The sequence below is a fragment of the Anastrepha ludens genome, chromosome 3, assembly GCF_028408465.1.
Source record: "Anastrepha ludens isolate Willacy chromosome 3, idAnaLude1.1, whole genome shotgun sequence".
NCBI classification, from domain to species: Eukaryota; Metazoa; Arthropoda; class Insecta; order Diptera; family Tephritidae; genus Anastrepha; species Anastrepha ludens.
Genome location: NC_071499.1, coordinates 99,297,952 through 99,312,356, shown reverse-complemented (window position 1 = coordinate 99,312,356; position 14,405 = coordinate 99,297,952). Strand labels below are relative to the sequence as shown.

Here is a 14,405-nt window from a genome sequence, read left to right as displayed (position 1 = left end):
ACTTTTTCAGTGTTTTAACTATCCACTTATTGCATCGATCCCTCTTCTTAGAATATGAATAAATTATTGGCATATAAACATCAGAGAAAAAAACCTGGGTGCGCCCCTGCCACAGAACTCATATGCGTTAAATACAATTTAACTCATTCTAAGAACGATGAAATGAAACTTAATCTGTTAAGTGATTATGTCGTATACTATATATGCGTCAATTTCAAAAGTTCATTTTTTAGTTAATGTCGTATTTGCTATGAAATTTAAAGTTAAGTAAAAAACGAAAATTTCCCTGTTATTTTGACATTCTAAAGTAAGCATGAACACTGAATTTCCTAATAATCGTTATCATAATCGTTCAGCCAACGCGCACGGGGAATCCAATATTTGGCTGAAAACCGGTTTTGCATCCCGGTCTTCGCTTGAAATTAATTCAGCACTGTAAATCGAGCTGTCTAAGAAAAACTAATCGCTTAACAGGTTAAACAAGTTAACTTATTTATTAAGATATTGTGGGATACTCTATCAAATGTATGTAAAAGCATGTAATATAAACTACAACAAAGAAACTTACTTCTTCATAGTATCTCACAGCGGTTAAAGGTAAACTAATGGAACAAAAAAGAAGATCCGATACACTGAGGGACAAAATAAAGGCTGTGGTCGCATGTCCTCTTATTTTAGGGCATTTCAGTAATGCAATGATTGTAATTAAGTTGCCTGAAAGCAAAAACGAAAATAAAAAATTTTAGTTTGGCGTATATCAAATTTATTGTAAATAAATAGTCGCAAATTTATCAATAAAAGTTGCGCTATTACGTAAGACAATTTTTCTACAAATTAATTATAGAGTTTAAAAAGAGATTGACGATTTGATTACATAAGATAACTCTGTTTCTTTGACTTACTTAGATAATTAATGCCTTATTTGGTGTTATTATTTTATACTTTAAAATCGGTCCAGTTAAACTTTATAATAACTTAAAGTAATGAAAACTTTTCATTTTAAGTGAAATGCTTTTGTAGCTGCATGAGAACTACTATCGATGTCTATAACTATGGTTTGACAGCTGAGATTGGCAAACTGTGCTGATCTTTCTGTAAGGTTCGGAGTCATCATAAATCGTTCCCGCCAGAAAAATGCTTCCAAATTGTGGAAATTTACCTTACATCGAAGCAAATCTGTTCGCGAAGATTATAGAGTACTTTGTACATTTTACGTGCGGTTTACACACTGGCGGCATCATCAGTCCTTATATCATGCGAAATGAGGAAGGAATTGCCATTACGGTTTATGGCGAGTGCTATCGAGCCATGCTGACGGGGTTTTTAGGTTTCCAAAAATTAATCAGCTAAACATCGACGCCATTTGGTTCCAAAAAGACGGCGCAACTAGGCATACAGCGCGATTAACAATCAATTTATTGGACTGATCGAATTGACTAACTTTAGCCGCGGTGGACATATCTGGCCTATCATATTCAAAAAATAAATGCCATGAAATTATTTACCAGATTGTAGAAAAAACATTTCAACAATATTACTGCTTTACATTATCATTTAAAGTTCTCAAGCTCTAAAAAAACATCCGATAATTCCAATCATGCGGCAGCTTTGAACGGTCCGAATTACGGAATCTTCATGGAAAACTCCTTCTCGAAAATAATTTGAAACAAGTAATTTTTATAAGCAGACAAATTTAAGTTCTACTAATTCTTCTCTTAGCAAGGTCCTTCAAGCAGTCATTTTCAAAATTTTAAAAAGTCCACGCCAATTTTATTTACGTCTTTCATCACTCTTAAAAAACTTTATTTTATGGCTGTTCCGTTTTATATTAACGCTATTATCCTTATTTTTAAGGGGGAGTACATATTTTTTTATATTACTTCCACTGACTTAAGAAAAATGTATATGTATTATATATTTTGTATCTCCTTCTCGTAAATATAAAATGCTTACATATATTATGTATTTAAATGCTTAATAATGCTAAGAGGTTTGTTACATGGGTGGTTTTTTGTTTTTTGAAATTTATCCAATCAAACATTGGCTAATGCCATTCTAGCCAACCGGCGTCTTAAAAAATGTACCTAATAGTTATGCTTGAAATTCTAATACAAATGTTTTCAACCTAAATAATATCTTTCGATATCAAAATTACGATTACTACACAGTTATATCGACCTAATTAGTTTTCTAGCTTTCTGACAAAAAATTTTCAAAAATGTATGTATGAGAAATGTTTACTTCTTACCAAAAATTCCTATTACAGTGAAAATACTTGCACAAACAGCAGCAAATAAGGTGGCAGCGTGCGGATATATAATACTTCTCTCCATTCTGAAAAATATAATAATTTAATATTAATAAAATATATATAAAATATGCTTAAGCGTAAACTTATTCGAATATAAACCAGGATCATCAAAGCTAATAGGGTTGATACCAACATAACCAAAAGGTCCAAAGGAGCACTCTACAGGGGGGAGTATTATCTCCACATCTTTGGTTATGTGTGATTAGCAAAATCTTAATAAAACTTAATAGAGGTGGGGTAAAAACGATGGCGTACGCTGATGATGTATGCTAATGGCGTTCGGACTGCCAAATCTCTCACTTTCACCCAGTCCAAAGTACTTAGGGACTCTGGACTATAAACTAAGCTGGAAATTAAACGTTGAAGAACGGGTAAGGAAAGCAGAAATTGCTTTAAATGCCTGTAAACGTATGCTTGGAAGAAGATGGGGTCTTCAACCCAAGTATACATTATGGTTGTATAAAGCGTATGGTTCGGTAGTCTAGTGGAAAGAACGCAGATTTCTTTTTTAACTCTACTTTTGTTATTTTTAAAACAATGGATCAAAACGAATTTCGAGTTTTAATTTTACACTGCTTCTTGAAGGGGAAAAATACCGTTCAAGCGAAGAAATGGTTTCAAAAGTGCGCCCTTCATCAGTACAGCAATAAAAGAATAGTTTGCTAACTTCAAACGTGGTCATAGAGACACCAATGATGCACAACGCAGTGGTCGTCCGAATGGGGCGGTAACACCAGAAAACATCAATAAAATCAAACAACACCAAATCGTTTTGAATGATCGAGAAGTGAAGTTGTGTAAGTTAGCTGACATCGTAAAGATATCAAAAGAATGTGTTGGCTATATATTGACAATGAGAAAACTCTGTTCGAAAAGGGCACCGCGTTTGCTCACAGTTGGCCAAAACTCACCGTGTCATATCAAACAATGGCTTACACCTGCTTACACGAATTTTCAGCCCAGGTGGTATATAAATATATATATATATAAATATTAAATCGACCCGCCCTAATATATATATATATACAATATATAATCGGCGTTCACACACTTTTCGGGTCTCGGCCTCCTAGGAGGAGGAGCTCGGCCAAACACCCAAAAGTGTACGCGCCAATTATGTATATATGTATATTCATGCTGGAAGATATACCAATTGGCGCCCAGCCGAGACTTTAAAGCTCTGGAGTATATGGGGTTAATTGATGTTATGTTAAGTAGGTTATAAAAGTGCAAACACGATTTTAAGCCAAGATTTACGACATGGTCAGAGGGTGCACTTTGCTCATAAGTTGTGTTGTTGGTGCACTGCTTTTGTAAACAGCATAAATCTTCGATAAAGCTTTCTTAGTTTAGAGCTTAGTTTGAGGTATTCTCATTGGAGATATCTTCAAGTTTAAATGTGCGGCGAGCTATTTTACCTCGCGTAATGTTAATTTATGTAAAAGTGGTCTTCTTCTTTTATGCAGTAATCGAATTTCATGGTGAAGAATATGAGTGGAATCGCAGAATAATTTGTATATTATGCGACTTCTGAAATATTTAATGCAATCTTCAAGTGCTTGAAAACCACCTTCCATTAGCATAGTTATAGTGAATTTTGTCCTAAAAGCAACTCCTCCGAACAGCGGCATGAAATGGTGCTTTGAATTTATTAATGGTAGATTTACCACATTTCAAATATAATTGCAGACCGTAGTCAGGTTTTGATTGTATATTTAGTTTAGTTACGGTTTTATGATAAATATTTTAAATATTCAATCTGTTCAACTATTTTTATTATCAAAAATAACACCTACAGGGTCAGGCACCCGAAATGTAAATGACAGTCCAGAGTATTGTTTACAGTCGCGCGGAAGCATTTTGCCGAGAGTAAATGCCAAAAAAGAAAATCAGTAATGGATTTCAAACGTGATTTGCATTATATTTGGCTGGAAAATCACAACCAGCGATTGTTCGTGAGCTCGAGCACCTTAAAGTAAATCAAGTTTTTGTTTATCGCACCTTTATTCGTTGCAATCATACTGGTAGCATCGCGAAACGTCAAGGAGATGGTCATCAAAATACTACAACCTCACATGAAATGGTTTAAAAAGTGAAGAAGCGACTTGAGTGAAATCCCCAACGAAGTGCCAATCAATCAAATGGCGAAAGAACTGAAAATATCTAACCATAGTATCCGATGCATACGGGCCAAAATATCAGCAAGTCGAATTCGGGCAGCTGGCGATTCATTTCTGGACCGTCTCAAGGCCATAGTCAAGGCAAAAAGTAAATTGATTCCTAATTTTGATATATTTTTAAACATTTTTTACTTTGAATTGAATAAAAGCAATTTTCCAAACAAAATTTAGGGCCTTTTAATTTCTTACACTTCGAGTGCCGGATCCAGTAGTATTTTCATAAAATTTACATTAATTATGCTGTGATTGCTATATTGAATGTTAAGCTGATTACAATTCTGTTTCCTGCAGACATGCTTGTATTACTCAAATGAAATAAAAGCACCCGAATGTTTTGACAATTCGTCCAAAGCGCTTAGAGCTGTACAAAATGAAGTTTCAATATCAGCTATTTTCTTATTATTGCTTATTAAAAATAAGTCGCCAGTGTATAGACAATGCTTAATGTTAGGTTGTAGGCTCATAATTTTACTAACTTCATCAAAAGCTATTAAGAAAAGACAGGGGAGATCCTTGAGGGATTCTATTGTGAAGAAATGGGAAAAAGCTGGTATTTGCCTTGCGAGGAAATTTGCGATTGCTCAGGAAGGATTTTATGTAATTGAAGTTTTTGGTCCAACTTTCCAGCCTTGAAGCTTTTTGAGAACTATGTGACTTCCTATTTTGTCAAAAGCATGTGCAGAGTCGATTGCAAGAACAGATAAGTGATGATAGACGCTTTTTGATCGTATTATTATTAGGGAGATGGGCCGATAACTTTCAATAAGCGATGAATTTTTCTGTGGTTTTAAAATAGGTACATTACGTCTGCCTTAAAACTCTGGGGAATTATGCCATGATTAAGAATTGAGTTACAGAGTTGGAGTAGTCTATGTTTAACGGATATGGGAATATGGCGTAACATATCGTAATTTATTTGATCAATGCTTGGGGTCTTACTTTAACATAGTTTTAAAGCAGAATCTTTTTCAGCAATATTGATATTATTTTCAATTGAAAGAGCAATGCGGTTCGTGGCGTCGGTTGCACGCATGTAAGGCATATTATTGGAAAAGGCTATGAGTTGCGGTGGAAAGTTGGATGTTTCCGAAGATTTTAAAATTTTCTGTATAATTTCTAATGAAAGGGAGTGTTGATTTGTAATTATAGTGTTGTCTACAGTTATAGAATTAATAGAATGAGGCTGATATATATCGATTAGGGAACTAGAGTTTAGTTTTTTGGTAAATATTTCAAAGCTTATGGACTTAGCCTCTCTCTTCTCCCTGTTAAAACGGGCGTTAAACTTTTTGTAAATTATCAGTGAATCAAGAGTGAGGCACCTTTGGTAATCCCACCAGACTAACATTTTCTCAAGCCGTAGTTTACCTAGTTCTGGCGGCCACCAGGGCACATTTCTTAAGGCTTTACGGGGATGAGTCGGTGGTATTGCTAGGTTCGCTACTACCCTCATAGCCTTATGAATTGTAGCGGCTTCTTTATGAGAGTTGGTGTTGTCGAAGTAAGGAAGATGCTTGTCACTTAATATATTATTAAATGTCTCTCAGTTAGCTTTGGTAGTGGTGCACTTAGAAGTAATTTTAATGCTGAGGGTACTTGGGGTTGCAGATGGGTGGAGAGCAAGCTATCGGGAAGTGGTAGGTATTATGTAGATCCTCAAGCGTGCGTCAGGATGCAATGGGGAATAGTTGTGGTGAACAAATGGTGGTGAACAGATCTACATGTGTGAATTATTTGTGGGTGGAGAAGTGGGTTGGGATATTGTTGTTGAGGATACACAAATTGGAAGCGAGAATGAAATCTTCAATTATAGTGTCCCTACGATTAGCGTTTGGTGAACCCCAAAGTGGACTCCATCCTTTGAAATTACCACATATGATTATTGAGGAGCCAAGTTGCAATATCTCTGAGTGAGAGAATGTCTAGTTTTGGGGGAACGTAACCGGAAATAACAGTGATTGGACATTTAACATTCGACAGCAACAGCTGATAAATTGAGAGTTATGTTGACTCTTTTGTGTTGAAGATTTTTATGGATTTATATGCCACACCTTGTTTAGAATAGTTAATGTTAGAGATGTTGTGAAAATACGGCGAATATTGTTTGGGGCAATATGGTGAGGGCAGGCATGTTCTGCAAATCGTTGTCGGGCAATATTTTCGCATTTTCCGTTTTCAAATCGTTTGACATGTCTTGTAAATCGTTCCGTTTTCGTTTTTTTTTTCGAACATCAGCAAATCGTTGTGTTTCAGGTTCTTGAATTAATAGAGACTGAAGGATTGTGTTGGGATGAGTTGAAGATTCAATGTATGCGGTGTTGTAGGAATTGTAGGGTGTAGTAAGAAGATTTGAGTGGTCAACAGAAAATTGACTGGAGTGAGTTGTTGATTCATTAGTTTCGTCGTTGCTATTGTTTTGATTACAGTTCATGGTATTGATAGTTGGTGTGGCTGGAGAATGCATTAGGGAGACAGCGCAGATAATTGCTATTGAGTGGATGTTATTTTAATCCTTTGAGTTAGATGAGAGATTAAGATTGAGATGTCGATGTTGTGATGGCTATTGAAGGAGTATGAGTATGGTCCAATGAGTGTTAAGAAATTGAATGAGAACTTGAAAGAGACGTGTTCGGATTGGTTAGTGCATTTGAGCGGTTGAGTGGAGTTGTGAGCGAGATTGTAGTGAGAAAGTTGTGTTGAGTTTAGAATTGTCGAGTAAGATTGCGTTTGGCTTAGGTTGATGGGTTTTTGTAGTTTTTATAGGCGGCTTGCCTCAGCATAACTGCACTTGTTCTCAGTCTTTATTTATAATATCTCTGCCTCTTGTAGGTATTTTGGATAGGCTCTGGCAGAGACGTTGTGAGGCCCAAAACAGTTATCGCACATTATGCGTTGACATGGCAGTGTGATATAAGGCGGAAAGTTACAAATTTCATATGTGGTGTTATTATTGCATCTTTTTATGGTGTGACCTAGATGTTGGAATGGAGGTACCTCATGGGGGTACGAAAGTATTCCTCAACTCTCACTGAGTAAGATGCTATGTCAATAGTGAGGGGGACTTTGTACAAGTTGAACGATAGGACTTTTCTGCATGTATATTAGGAACTTTTACATTATTAATGGTTTAGCAAATTTGAATAAACCCACAACACCTTGTGAATTTAGGGCCTCCAGAATTTCTTTTTCTCAGTTGGATACATCGATAGATTTAATGATAATGAATTTTGGATCATTGCAATTATGATTTTGTGTCACGTCTGGGGTACGTGTTATCCCTAGAGGGCGCGTCCCCAGGTGATGGATAGGGGAACACCTCCCAGATATGGAAGGTAGGAGAGTAGGTCTCCCGCGAACCACACAGGCCGAAGACATAAACTTCCTCAACCCAAGGTATGATGTGACCCGTGCTTATTGGATGGGTTTGGCAGTCGGGGACTAAATAAGGCTGTCTTCGAACGGAGCCCTCCTGATATCAGGCCGCCTCAGGTTGTAACGGTGGCCTTGCCATAGTATGGGGCGCTGCTCCCTGGGCAGCGACATGCGCAGCTCCCTGGGCGGGACAAGCGACCGTACGAACCAGAATTATGAAAGCAAACAAAAAATAAAAATCGGATAGTGACGAAAATGAGACGGACAAAGTGACGGGAACACAGACATTCACAGCACAGGACAGACAAACGGACACAAATACTAAGCGACGGGACGAACAATCGGTCACCCATGACAAACTGGGGATCGGATCTTTCTCTGAGGATGTGCTCCTGGCCTCCAGCTAGGAAACAGTTGAGGGTAAAGCTGTGGGCCACAGCACGCCAGCAACTATAAATGAACCGACAACATCCGCTAAAGCCATGGGGCAAAAGCTCGTTAATAAAGGCCCATCAAGGTATACGCTCTACTAGAGGTCTCTCGCTATTCTTGGCAGGATTCGTAAGAAACGAGACCGAAGGTAAAGCTCATCTCAAAGATGAGGGTTACAAGGCAAGGTGTCAAAAGGTGGTGGACGAATACCTGGCATTCCAAACCGCCCGAAAGACAGAAGCCAAAAAACGTAGCCGTTCGCAAGACGAAAATAAGACGGCAACAAAGAAGCACAAGATCTCTGATCAGGATGCGGTTGTCCCTAAACTTACCAAACAATTCAGTGAGGTGGCACGGGACCATCTTCAAATGGCACTGGTGGACGAAACTTCCAACTGCGGCAAACCTGTGCTTGACAAATGGTCGGATATTGAGGCACAGTTGTCTCGCATAATCGTCGACCATGTCATGGCGAACCCGGCGGGTTAATCGCCAGGTTTCGACTCGGTGGAAGTGGTACGTGGTTGCCGGGTAATCAAATGTGATGACCAGTATCCATGGCATTTCCTGACAAACGCGATTGGCGAAATTCAGAACAGCTGGGAGGGTTTGAGGCTCAAGCTCATTCCAGCCAGCGAGATACCACGAAGGCCGAGAGCTCGCATCTGGATACCAAACATGGAGTTTGAAGCCAATCAATTAATTCCCTACCTCCAGGCTCACAACCGGTCAGTGCCGATGACCCATTGGTCGATTATAAAAGCGGAGGCTCCGTAGAAGCACAGTGTGTCGTTTCTTCTTCAAATCACAGAAGAGAGCCTTGCCTTGAACCAGTGCAAAAAGTGGAAAATAAACTTCAGTTTGGCATACAGAAGGCCCAGCTGAAGATTTTCCGTTCTGCGAATCCGGAGGAGGAGGAGGATGAGGTCGACGGCACCAGAGAACTGCTGACTGCCATGCAGTTAAATGACGCCGAACCTGGGAAAACAAACCAATAAAAAAAAAATTGACATAGCCTTAATCCAGGAATCCTGGGTGCGGAGCAACGAGGTGAAGGGGTTCCCGGGAAGAAACTACAATCTGTACTATAAGCGTACTCAAGGTAATCCATCATCATGTATTGTAGCCAAAAAACACTTAAACATATTTTTAATCTCATCATATAGTTCACAGGATGTGACGGCAGTTGAGGTGGAAGCCGCTGACGGTGTCAGCATTACACGAAAACGAAAAAGCCGATGAACTGGCAAGAGGGGGATCTGACATGAATAGCGCTTTTGCAGTACCGGTATTCACACCATTAGGTGCGGTCAAAAATGCAATTTCTCTAAAATACCTTAGAATCGCAGATTGTAATGGAGAGATCAGACGAAATGCAAAATCAGCAGGACGTTATGGCCCACCTACAACCTCAAGCAATCGTCGACATTGATAAACATGAAACGACTGGACGCCTGCAGGCTAACGGAAGTCATAACTGGCTTCTGGTCTATCGGAGAACAACCGGAGAAAAAGGAAACAATCTTCAATTTCCTCTGTGAATGCCCTGCGCTATGGAAGGACAAAATGTTAACCCTGGGCAAACCGCTGTTAGAGAGTCTGGAGCCACTGTCTGGCTTAGACGTCAACAACTTAATAAGGTTCCTAAACCGCACAGACTGGATATAGTCTTGCTGTAAATAACTGTTAAACAAGTTGGTAACGAGGATGTGGCAACAAATTGGTGCGGAAGCGCTAGTTGGATTCTGGATGAATCACTACTCTAACCAACCAACCAACCAACCACGTCTGATAGAAAGAAGAAGATGAAAAAGAAGCTTCTTTATTCACATTTTTACGTTTTTTCTTCCCCGAAGGAATCGTGGGGACAGTCAGTCAGACAGCCATATAAGACGGTCAGTGATATTCTTTTAGTTATTTTATAAACCAGGTAATTTGTATAAAAATAAGAATGTGAAAAAATGGAAAAAGCACAAACACATGGAAATAGCACAAATGCCCGAGGAGTTTGCTCAACAGCGGTAATCACTTGATACGGACAACCGTACGACAAGAGAGTTAGTCGGTGACTTTGGTCGGTGATGTTGAAATCCCGTTTTGCTTGTAATTGTTTACTACGCATTGAACAGAATAAAACGTTCTCCCAATAGCTTTGCCACTATTTCGGAAACTTAAGGGTTTTCCAATAGGAAGTGTTATTTTGATATTCAAAGAAAAATGCTATTTTTTAAAATAAATTATCGGATGTTTATTTCATTATAAAGAGGAAGGTATGGCGTTAATAGTGGAAAATAACATCAGACAAATGACCACCAACACCACGCTTACAGGACAATATCCTTTTCATGAAATTTTCCATAACCGAATTGCAAAGTCCTGCCCTATGTCCTCGATAGCCTCACGAATTCCATCTTTGAGGTTTTGAATCGACCCTGGGCTGTTGGCGTAGACCTTCTCTTTCACGTGGCCCCAAAGAAGAAAGGTACAAAGTGTTAAATCACAAGACCTCGGTGGCCAATTGTGATCATCTCTTCGAGAGATAACACGGTCCGGAAAAGATCAATCGTTTCGTTGCTTGTGTGGCATGTAGCGCCGTCTTGTTCAAAAATAAACGTTGTCCAGATCAATACCATCCAATTCTGGCCATAAAAAATGGTTAATCATCTCTCGATAGCGATAGATAACACCTTTTATTGGAAAACCCTTTATTTCCATTTCTTAGCAATATTATAATTATTTTTCTGTCTGACACACTAATTTCTTTTCCTTTGGTTTCATATTAACCACTTTTAAATAAAACGTGCTACTGAGTTCGCTAACCGATAAATTAAAATAATGATAAGTGCGCAAAAACGAAAAAAAAATCCAAAGAAACTAATGTTAAATAAACTATTGTTAAAAGAAAAAACTGTACGCAGACTCTTTTTGCTATATTTTCATGCGACTGCAATTACTTACCGTTATGTAAACAATGAAGTGAGGAATTTTGTTATTTTCTTTCGCTTTCGTAACTTAAGAATCTAGCGAAAGAATAAATAAATAAAATATGTACACAAATATAAATTTGAATTGTATTATATACATATATTTATATATATAATTATAAATATCAGGTCAGTCCATAAGTTCGTGCGTTTTTAAAGGTGGTTTTAAAATTAATAAAAAAGATATTTAAAGTATTTATTAATCAATAATATGTTTTCCTTCATTATTTACAATGTCTTCCCAACGTTTAGGCAAAATTTTAATTCCCTACTAAAAAAATTTGTTGTCCTTGGAGCCAAAATACGCTTCGATATCCCTTTCTATAGCTTCTTTTGAGGAGTAGTTCTTGTAACTCATATGGGATTGAAGTCCACGGAAAAGGTGATAATCACAAGGTGCAATATCCGGAGAGTATGGTAGATGCGGTGTTATCCAAACTCGTTCAGCTTGCCTAATGGTTGCCTTGCGGTATGAGGTCTTGCGTTGGTGTGGTGAAACAAAACTTTGCGGCTATTCACTAAAGACGGTTGATTTTTTTTAAGTGCCTCATTCAGGTTTGATAGTTGATGGGAATAATAATGAGCAGTTATCGTCTAGTTTGGTTCCAGAAGTTCATAATAAACAATACCGGCCGTATCCCACCAAATAGACAGGAGAATCTTCTTTGAGTGAAGCCCATATCTAGGGATCGGTTCTAGTTTTTCATCTTTATCTCATCATTGCCGGTTCAAAAAAATTTCATTTTCAAGCCGTTGCAGCAGCTGAGAACACACATTCACTCTCTGCTGAAGGTTGGCGACGGAAAGTCTATGCGGAACCCATTTTCCCAGCTTTGAAACCATTCCCAACTGAACCAGGTGACTGTGAACTGTTCCATGCGATGAATTTAACCTCTGAGCTATCATATCGACTGTCAAATTTGGCTCAGCTTCCACGAGTTCGAGCAAGGCGTCGGAGTTAAAGACTTCAGGACGACCAGCACGCGGGGCATCCTCCACGTCGCAGTTACCACTTCGGAATTTTGAAAACCACTTTTGCGCAGTCCTTACACTCACGGTATCCTCTCCGTGAACAGTGTTTATTTCTGCAGCAGCAGTTGTTGCATTTTTACCACTTTTATAAAAAAAATGCAAAATATGCCTCTTATACACGTTCGAAGATTCCATTTTATTTTTTAACAAGACGTGCTTCTATCCGCGATTAAAATCACTTTTTGAATGCACAATATATGAAAGAAAATATAAATAGTTCCGTTATATTCCGCGAATAATTTTTTGTATGCAAAAATAGTACAAAAGTGAAATTATGGGTAAAATACGCACGAACTTATGGACTGACCAGATATTTGTAAGGGTACGCACACGTTATGGACTATATATATACATGTTCATTATATTTATAAATTTAAATAATAATTTCTTTTGAAACACGTTTTATAAGTAATATAGTTTTTCAACCAGTTATGCACAACGAACGCAACGTGTGTCCTTTTTTCATTACAGAAAATTTTGCATTTTTAACGACGAAATTACTTTTAACAGAAGTAGTTTGTGTTGAAAAACAAAATTATTAAAATAATGATATCAAAGGCGTAATCGGAGTAACCAGCTATTTAAGATAGTACTTTGTACGAAATAGAGTATATCTTAACAATACACATTTTAACAATATTAATTACAATATAATTCTTTTCGTATTTTCCCGATGGTACTCTGTTTATGTTTGCTTTAAAAATGAATATGATTCCATAACAATTTCACCGAAATTTAAAAAATACATCAACATTTTTACGCAGGTAAAGGAATTTATTACATATACACTCAATTGATCGCCCCAAGCTTGAGCATACTAAGCTCGGTAACAAAACTATTTCAGATCAACCAAATTTGTGCTTTGAGGTTTATTTGAATAAAAAGTTTTAATTAGAATAGGTAATGTCACCCAGCTTAACAATATGCCATAAGAATGCATGGGCGGATCTACGGGCGAAGTGCTTTGGGGTTTCAGGCCAAACCACCAATATTTTTATACTTTTAAGAACTCTTCACTACAGGGTTTGATTGAAAAGTAATGAGCCTTCCCACGCGGAGCGTATGCCAAGCGATCAACCGAATCGGCTGGTGGGGGAAAATGATTGTTGGACCTTCCCATTCCACTAGAAACCGGTCCCAGTTCGCTGGCAACAGCGGTGCCGTCAACATCGCTCCGCGCGTAAAAGCTGTTTTAAAAGCGTGTTAGGATTTTGCAGTGGCGAAATTGCAGCGATCGTTGGAGCAACGTTACTCGATCAAATTTTGCGTAAAGCTAAACATAACGAGTACCGAAACCATTGGGCTACTCAAGGAGGCTTACGGGGACCAATCTCTGGGGAGTGGCACAAATCGAAATCTAAGGCCAAAACCATGCTGATCATCTTTTTCGACTCTCGAGGCATCGTCCACAAGGAGTTTGTATCTCCAGGAAGCACTGTAAACGCTACATTTTACAAAGAAGTGCTCCTTCGGCTGAAAAACTGCGTCGCCCGGGTTCGGCCCGACCTCGTCAACAATTGGACCCTTCATCACGACAATGCGCCGGCGCACACCGCCTTCCTCTGCACCTCTGCATTGGCCAAGTTGGGGGTTCCAGTGCTTCCCCACCCTCCCTACAGCCCAGACCTGTCCACTCCGGACATCTTCTTGTTCCCGCGCCTGAAAAGAAAGCTGAAGGAGAGGCGTTTCGACTCCATCGAGGCGATCCAAAAAACTGTGACAGCCGAATTAAACGCGATTCCGGCGGATGAGTTTAAAAAATGTTTCCTGCAGTGGAAGGACCGCTACCAGCGGTGTATTGACGCTCAAGGGTCCTGGTTTGAAGAATATTAGTTGTATAAGCCAAAAGGTTTAATAAAACTGCTTAAAAAAAATAAGGCTCATTACTTTTCAATCAAACCCTGTATTAGCGCATTATCAATACTTATATATAAGGGTCTTTAAAAAGTGACGCCTAGATGTCAGTAGTGAATAATTCCGTTAAGGTTACTTTTTATGTCAACTTTGAAATTTGTCAAGTAAAAATTGTTATCAAAATTTATTATGAAAATGGTGTATGTTTAGGAACAACATATCGTAAAATTCGTGATTTTT

General features: G+C 38.3%; 1 protein-coding gene across 3 annotated transcripts in view; it reads right to left on the bottom strand.

The window, feature by feature from the left end:
• Window positions 1–14,405, bottom strand: part of LOC128858587 (protein trapped in endoderm-1) — a 67,610-nt gene that overhangs the window by 27,817 nt on the left and 25,388 nt on the right. For 2 of the 3 annotated variants that reach the window (XM_054094979.1, XM_054094980.1), the window contains exons 2-3: window positions 2,249–2,334; window positions 569–714 (exon numbers count right to left, since the gene is read on the bottom strand). In XM_054094979.1, the coding sequence (XP_053950954.1) occupies window positions 569–714; window positions 2,249–2,333 (231 nt within the window). In that variant the 5' untranslated portion in view covers window position 2,334. Of the gene's footprint in view, window positions 1–568; window positions 715–2,248; window positions 2,335–11,253; window positions 11,273–14,405 lie in introns of those variants that run through there. The other variant, XM_054094981.1, reaches the window with a different exon arrangement.